Source organism: Mycena indigotica (genome assembly GCF_014461135.1).
Source record: "Mycena indigotica strain 171206Taipei chromosome Unknown Mind.scaff0011, whole genome shotgun sequence".
In the NCBI taxonomy this organism is placed as follows: domain Eukaryota; kingdom Fungi; phylum Basidiomycota; class Agaricomycetes; order Agaricales; family Mycenaceae; genus Mycena; species Mycena indigotica.
The window spans coordinates 634251-642123 of NW_023503010.1; the positions used below are offsets into that span (position 1 = coordinate 634251).

The window sequence follows — 7873 nt, forward strand, 5'->3', positions numbered from 1 at the left end:
CATGCTGACCACTACTTAGTAGAAGCACTTCCTTTAAGCCCGTGCCCATGCCGACGCCAACACCAACGCCCTCAGCAAGCTCTACACTGCTCCCAGGTACGCTGTATATCACTGTTTCTCACGCGCTTTACTTACATCTCGCAGGACTTTAGATCTTCAAGCGTTTATGCGAATGGGCACGCATCATGGCTCGGTCCACTCCGGTGAGTCTACTACCTACTCTTTCTTTCACACTATCCTGAACACTTGCTCAAGCCCTTGCCCACATGGTACTCGACCACTGTCTTCGCTTCTGGACGGCTCTTGGATAGCAATGCTGGTGTCGGTGAGTTCTCTTCGTTGACTCTTCTGCTTTCGGTGACCCTGTTGCAGTCACTCTATGTCTTCTGCCTCAAACAAGGTTGTTCTATTTGCTGTCGCTATCGTTGTTGTCGTTGTCAAAGGTGTGTCATCTCCCTTCCAATTTCTATCGATCTTATCCAAATTTCTCTAGCCTGTGTCGGAATCAGAAACTTCCGTGCTAGTTGGGCCAGAAGCATCGTTGTCCGCCAATTACAAGAAAGCATTGCGTTGTTCAAGCATGGTATGTAAGTTTCTTTGTCTGCAGATATCACGATTGAACGTTGCTGATATTGTCTTCGCTTAGACAATACATATATCTATATGGTCAGCCCTCTGGCCTTGTCGCCCGGTTTCAACTCCCTCGTGAGTGTCCTTAACATCGTTGTCGAAAAGCTTTCTAACTGTTTGTTAGTGCCGTGAATAGTATTGAAGAGCGAGGGCCTTTGGTTGTCCTAGATGGCCTGCTCGTCGACAAACCTCGATGTTCTTGCTGTTTTGTGCCCATTTTGACATGGCTAACCTTTGCGTCCGAGTCAGTGGTGCTTGCGTTGCAGATGAGCTCGATTTATTCCTTCTGCGAGCGGGACCGGTAGGCCGTCTTGCTCCTTGGCCCGCTTTGGCCAAAACTGACCTAATTGCAGGTTCTTGATCAACATCGGGCATCCGACTGCTCTGAATTTCTCGGTCCAAGTTTGCGCAAGAGCTACTTTGCTGCCCATATTTCTGACCAAGCTGTGCAGATTCCTCCACGCGCGATCGCTCAATCGCCAACGTGAGCAGGAGAATACCTTTCAAACTAGGGAAAAACTGACCCGACTTCTAGTTTCTGCTCCATGTCGACCATGCAGGGCATTTGCGCCGAACGCGCTGGGTGCGGAACTCACGAATGACGGCGGGAGGATGTCATGTTGTCTGGTAAGTCATCTCGGTCATTTTTCGTAGTTAGCCCAAGCTTACCTTAATCCCAAGGTCGTGCTCTACATTCTGCGCTATTGCGTGTTCACTCAACGTGAGCGGGGGCATATCATGCTCATTTATCTTTCAAATTGGGCAAAGCTGACCCAGAACCCACAGATTCTGCTCCGCGTTGACGATGCGGGCATTCGCGCTGGATGCGGAACGTTGGGAGGGTGTGCTGTTGTCAGTAAGTCATCTCGGTCATTTTCCGTATTTAGGCCAAGCTTACCTTAAGCCCAAGGTCGTGCTGTACATTCTGCGCTATCGCGATGGACAGGTCTCCTCTGCGTCTCCCTTGTCGTGCGTGGTTTCTGCCTCCCGCTTTCTCATCCACTGACTCTACATTCAAGTTAGCATAGCCAATTTGGCGCGAATCGGGAGCGGCAGCGGCTCGGGAGATAGCTTCCAGTGAAGCTGGTCGATCGCGGGAGGGCGGCATTGTGTTGCCGCAGAGGCCGCATCGTTCCCCGCGTGTCGTGCGTCTTTTCTCTTTCTCGCTGTTCCCCGACTGACTTCTCGTTAGCGACGTTGATTCGGCGGGAATCGGCGGCGGCAGTGGTTCGGGGAAGGCTACAGGCAGCCGCCCGTGATGCTGGTCGAGTGCGGAAGGTCGGCTTTGAGCTGCCGGGGAGACTTTTGTTGATTTGTTATTACTTAGTGGTTGTGCGAGTTGAGTGCTCGCGGCCGTCTTGCTTGCCGACTTGGGCGCGTTTCCGCGCGCCGGCCAAAGACGTAGCTCGGGCCGGGCCATGGGCAGGTCCGTCGGTGGGCTAGCGGGCAAGGGTGGTCAGCGACACGTGCCCGGGCCTCGCGCCCGGCCGGCCGGTTGTGGTCCCACGCTCCTTCGTCTTGCCCGCCATGTCGTTTAGCTTGTCTGGCGTCCACTGGGTTAGCGAGCGGGCCATTGCGGATGGTACTCGCGCTCGCACTCTGGCGGGCCGCGGGTCTCGTAGTTGCCGGGGACGCAGCTGCAGCACTAGCACGCCTCGGTGAAAGTGCTGGTTGTTTGGCCAGCGGTATGCTAAGAGGTGAGACTTTCCTTTTGCTTCGCTTTGCATCTTACTTATCGTTCGTCGCAGCCGTGTGGACACTGCCGCGGTCTTTTATGGCTATTGTCCGTAGCCTCACCTTGTCGAAGGGCAAACGTGAGCGGAGTTGCTGGTGCGTACATGTCTTTGACTCAAGTCGGGCGAAACTGAAGCAAACTCCCAGTTCTTGCTGGACACCGGCCCTCGCGCTCGATGATGGTCAGTCTCTGGTCGCTCTCTCACTGTATTTAACCCCAGCTGACCTTAATACAAGCTGTTGGTGGATGCGCTTGCTGGAGAGCTCGCAAACGCGCGGGGGGATGTTCTTTTTGTCTTGCTGAGCCGGGTGGCTCTTGCGCTGCACGAATGACGCCGGGATGTGGTTCACTGTCGTCCGGTCGTATGTTATCTCGCGCTTTTTCCGTATTTACCCCAAGCTGACCTTGATACACAGGTCGCGCTCGACATCCGTCACTCAGCGTTATAGCGGCATCGCGCTCGATGCAGGCGGGAAGTGGTATGTCTTTTTTCTTTGTTTGCATTGAGCCGAGGCTGACCTTAATTCAAGATTCTGGACTTGGAGCTCACTGCTCAGATATTCGCTGGAGCCTGTATATCTCACCGAAAGATCAATTGACAACATTTCTGAATCTCGGCTGTTGCTACTTCAGCCCCAAAGGCTGTCCACACTGAGTTTAAATCAAAACTAGGATTCGATTCTAGCCCTGTATGCTAGTACATGGGGCCCAGCTCGAAGGTAATACTATCGAAGCATCAAGATAGGTACATAAGCGCGCAGGACTGGCTGCACTACAAGCATCGCGTCCTGGCGATACGGTCGTGGTACGAGAGCAGGTGCAAAGCAAGGGTCGGAAAGCGGGTTCGTATCAAGAAGAGACAGTGCTGTCTGGGGACGTGGTCATGTAAAGGATGGACGGGAGTTGTTGGGGGAGGGGAGTCGGAGATAATGTGGACGGAGTAATCGGGGGTTGTGGTGGAACAATGGCAAAACTGTGCTCAGAAGGAACGGGCAACGCCAGCCCGATGCATGTGGCGAACCCGGGAACGACGGACTTCCTCGCGGACATCGACAACCTCTTGACGGCGGTGGTGGGAACGTTTCGCCCGACAGGAAGCTGAGCCAGATTTCGTCGGTACCGCGGATGCGACACTCGTGGTAGAGGAAGCCGGAGACGAAGCTTTCTTGGTGGTAGAGCTTGCAGGAGGGGAAGTGCTCTTCTTTGTGGTGGCGGGGGGAGGACGGCTTCTCGGTAGTGTTATCATCAGAGCCACCCTGTGCTGGGGCCGGAGATCCACCACCAATGAAAGAGGCCACGGCTGGGCCTGGAAATTTGTAGGCGCCCTTCATGTTATAGACCTGGTGATGGGGACGGGTTAGTACAGCGAATAAGCATGATGAATGGCCGCACGTCAATGAGAATCCCAGCGTCAGTCGGTTTGTATGCGCCAGGAAGCTTGACGGTCTCGCTGTCGCTTGGCACACCCTTGCCTGCGCCAGTGACACTGAGCTGCACACAGCCAGGGTAAAACTCTGCACCGCCTTGAGACTGCGCAGTGTGGAGGGCGATGATTTCGTGTCGGAGGAGATAATTGCCCGCCTTGAGGTTCGCCGGAATGGTTACGGTCGCTGGAGAGCCATTGTCTATTTGGAGCGGTGAGTCAAAACGAGATTTAACATGAGGATGGGATTCGACACACCAAGGTTTGCCTGAGCCCATTTACCGCTCGCATCCATGCCCTGTTCTTGTATTTTGAACCACTTGGCCTTGCTGGCGTCAAATTGAGCACAATTGCCGCCACAGTCCGCCATATAGGCCATCATGGGACCAACATCATGGAACCAGAAGCCGGAGCCCGTGAGCGTCTGCCAGAACACATCGAGCTTGCTACCGGCAGCGACGGTGGCCACTTGGCTGGCGAGCTTTGCGTCTTTGCCGCAGGTAAGGTCGGGCGATGTTGTGTCCTTGACAGGGAGGTTGTTCGCAATCTGGCGGATGGCACTGGAGGCAGCGTTGGGCAGCTCTTCGGTGGGCTCGTTGCCTTTGAAGAGCTTCTTGGCGCCGCCCACGCTAACGCTAACAGAACCGATCCAGCCATGGGCGAGAACAGAAGAGACAAGGGTGAAGGCAACAAGGACGGACTTCATTGGTGGGCGAGCGAGCGTCGTGAGGGAGTGACTGGACAGGAGGCGGAAGCAAGGCGGAAAGGAGGAAGATGAGGGGAGAGGAAAAAGAGCAAAGCTGGCTTGGTCAACCGAGCAAGGCTTCGATTGAGTGGAGCGTATTTTGATCGGCTGATCGCTTCCCGATGGTTACTCCTCTACTAGTCCTCGAGTTGGAACTGGCAGAACAATGTCAATTTTATGGTCATTAATCAGCTATTCTAGCTAGTGTAGAGCGTCCACAGCGTATATATTTCTTCGAAGTATATCAAAGAAAGGCTGTCATCATGATTCCAGAGAAAAAAGGAAATGACCAACTTGTGAACAACATTCTTGTGAAAATCTAACTAGTGAGAACATTTAGGAACTTTGGGTATATTAATAGCAACCCAACATATCTTAGCTTGACGGTATCCATATCCTGGGGGAATTGTCTGAATTTCAGGCTGATTCCTCGCACTTGTCAACTTCAATGCCAAGTGCAAAATCAAATACTGAAGTACTGTCCTTCAACTAAAGTTCGACGCGGATATTCGAGCGGTATGACTACCGACTCACAGAATAGCATTCATATTGATACATTTCACAAATTGCTTATACTTTACACAGGGAACTGCAACGTCAAATTCGTCAAAAACTGCATGCCCGCCGCACGGAACGTATCCTGCGTAATCGTGGTCGGGATGAGGCCATCAAGGAAGGTCATCAGATTGGGCGTCGCGGTCGTATAGGCCGGCCAATTCGGCACTGTGCGACCATTGGGGTTGAGGTTGTTCGTGAAGTAGATCAGGTAGTCCGTCAGCTCGCCGCCAAAGTACACGTTCAGGATGTCGCCTCGCGTGGAACGAGCCGAGGAAGGGCACGAGCTTCTCGCGCTTGCTCACTGTCGACGGAGTAAGCGGGGGGGCGCAAAGGAAACATGTATTTGGACGCACAAAAGCCCCACTGGTTCTGCTTTCCTGAGCGCGATTGCTGGAAAAATCGTCGCGGGCGCTTGGAAGACCGCGTCTCCTTGGAAAGCGGCGATGCGCTTGAACTGCGGGGTCAACGCGTCCGCAAAGCCAGTGTCGAATGGCGAGCCAGCAGGGAGGTCGCTGGGGTAGAGCGAGTTCAGTGAGTTCAGCTGGGCAGTCGTCGCTCCGGGCACCCAAATCTGCTTGATATATGAAAGGAACTGGGCGTCCGTGCTACAAGGGCGTGAGATGGCGTTCGAGAAGGGACGTTAACATACGTGATGTTCGTCGTGGAAAAGGAAAAGAGCGTCCCTTCATCGTCGCAGTCGCCTGAAAGTAAGTCTTGAATAAAGGTCAAATACTGAAGTCGAGGACAGACCGTTGACGAATGGGACAGGCGAGACTTTGCCTTGCTGGACGAGGGTTTGCGGATTTGCTGTCAAGAACTTTCCGTCTTCGCGAGGCAGCCAGGCGAGCAGCAACGACTAAACCGGCGTTGAGAAGAGAATCAGCAGGAAAGCTAATTATAACTGCGGACCTGGTAGTCAAAAATGAACGGCGTCGCATCTTGGGCAGCCTTAAGAGTCGCGAAAGGAACAGTCCGCAAACAAGCAAGGGTATCCGCAGCGCCAGAGCAACCGACTTGCTTCACGATTTGGTCGTAATCTGCACACTCGTGTTAGCAAACTTGAACAGAAGCCAGAATATGGATCAGACGCACATTTCTGCCCATTCTCCAGAGGGCCAGTCGGAATAGGAGACCCTGACTCCATAAAGCCCCCGCGGAAAAGCCCCTCGTTGTCTCCGTTGTTAGCTACCATTTGAAGGGCAACCGATATCGCGCCAGCTGATTCGCCCCAACTACCAACAGTATCAGCAGGAAGTGGGAGTGCATATGATCTACACACATTGTGACCTTGGTCGGGTCGCCGCCAAATGCCCCGATGTACTTCTGAACCCAGCGAAGGGCTTGTCGTTCTAAATAAAAGAGATCAAGACCAAGAAATGAAAGAGGCAGTGAGAACGCACGGTCTTGCAGGCCAAGATTGCCAACTCCGGCGGCGCGGACTTCCTTGCTAGCGAGGAAACCAAATGCTGTCGAATAGCGTCAAATACGGAAGGTTAAAGGGGCAAGGTGGTACACGCCTGATACCCGGTAGTTCATCGAAACATATATGACTGGCTGGCCGATAGCAATTGACCGTTCGACGATAGTGGTCCCATCATACCTGTCGTTGGACAATAAGTACAAGAAACACGCTGAAGATAAAACGTACATTTGAGGGCTTCCGAGCTCGAATCCTCCACCGAAAATCCACTGGGTGCCATATCAGTCTTGCAATTTCTCAAGCTGTCCGCATCACATACCGCAACAACAGGTAACTTGGACGTGGACGTCGCAGTCGCGGGCTTGATGACGTTGATAGTCAGGCCTGCAAAGAAAATGAGCTTATGAATAACAGGGAGGGGAACAGCTGACAGTCTTCGCTGGATGGGAACACGATTCCAAAGATCGAGTTGATGACCTTGTCGACGACGTCTCCCGGGAGGCCAGTTAAGAGAGGGAGCTTGACTGCCTGCTGTGGACAACCGGGGCCCATGACAGTGGCCGAATGGGTTCCGGTGTACGGGGAGTTGGCCACTGGAAGGCGGAATCGAAGGTCGCCCACACTAAAAATGCGTGGTCAGCTATGATGAGGGAAATGAATACCACATTACGGCGGCTGGGCAAACGGGATGCCGAGAAAGCTCTGCGTATTTCGCGACCCTGTCGTGCCCGTGAATATCCCCGAGTCGAGAGTCACGCTAGGCGCCGCGCGAGCTGCAATGCCGCCCAAGACCACATGTGCATGGGCCAAAAGCGCGAGGAAGGCGGTGGAGAGGAGGGCAGGCATAGTGGCAAGCTACCAGGGCCTCGCACAGCCGAACTTGAAGGTCGTGCCTGAGGCCCAATCCATCTCCGACAGCCCTTTTATATGCCAGAGAACTGATAAGGTCAACTTTCATCCGGCAGTGGACGGTGAAATACGAAGAGAGAGAGACATAAGCGGTCATGGGAGAGTGTCACGCGAGGCATTGGCCGCCGATTGTTGATCCTGGTTCCAGGAGATGGGGGAAGAGCAGCGACGACCAGCGAAGAGAAAGGCGTTTGAGAACGGTGGCGAGACCAGTGGCAGGATCGTCCGCAATACCAAGAGAGTTTTCCCCATGCATACCCCGCATTGGAAGTGCGGGGAAGCCTGGACTCGCTGTCAGGCGAGTCGCTGAAAACGGGTCCATGCGTTCCTGTTCGGCTATCGGAAAATCGTATACAGTCGAACCCCTCATAACCCATAGCCATCGGTGGAAGCCCCAAAGCATGGGTTATAAGAGTTCATGGGTTCTGAGAGGAGCGAAAAAAAATCATTTAA

General features: G+C 53.6%; 2 protein-coding genes across 2 annotated transcripts; both read right to left on the minus strand.

Moving 5' to 3' along the window:
* Positions 1 to 3246: 3246 nt before the first annotated feature.
* On the minus strand, positions 3247 to 4494 carry MIND_01158300 (uncharacterized protein; the record flags this gene model as incomplete). Its single annotated transcript, XM_037368106.1, has 3 exons — positions 3247 to 3705; positions 3758 to 3990; positions 4047 to 4494. The coding sequence occupies 3 exons, from the start codon at positions 4492 to 4494 to the stop codon at positions 3247 to 3249; spliced, it is 1140 nt and encodes a 379-aa protein (XP_037215032.1).
* An 837-nt stretch (positions 4495 to 5331) lies between these two features.
* On the minus strand, positions 5332 to 7357 carry MIND_01158400 (Carboxylic ester hydrolase; the record flags this gene model as incomplete). The annotated part of the gene is made up of 13 exons (XM_037368107.1): positions 5332 to 5392; positions 5445 to 5696; positions 5741 to 5792; positions 5842 to 5947; positions 6001 to 6128; positions 6184 to 6323; positions 6371 to 6440; positions 6492 to 6557; positions 6616 to 6641; positions 6692 to 6780; positions 6831 to 6895; positions 6943 to 7133; positions 7182 to 7357. 13 exons carry the CDS (start codon positions 7355 to 7357, stop codon positions 5332 to 5334), a joined length of 1422 nt encoding a protein of 473 aa, XP_037215033.1.
* Positions 7358 to 7873: the final 516 nt, after the last annotated feature.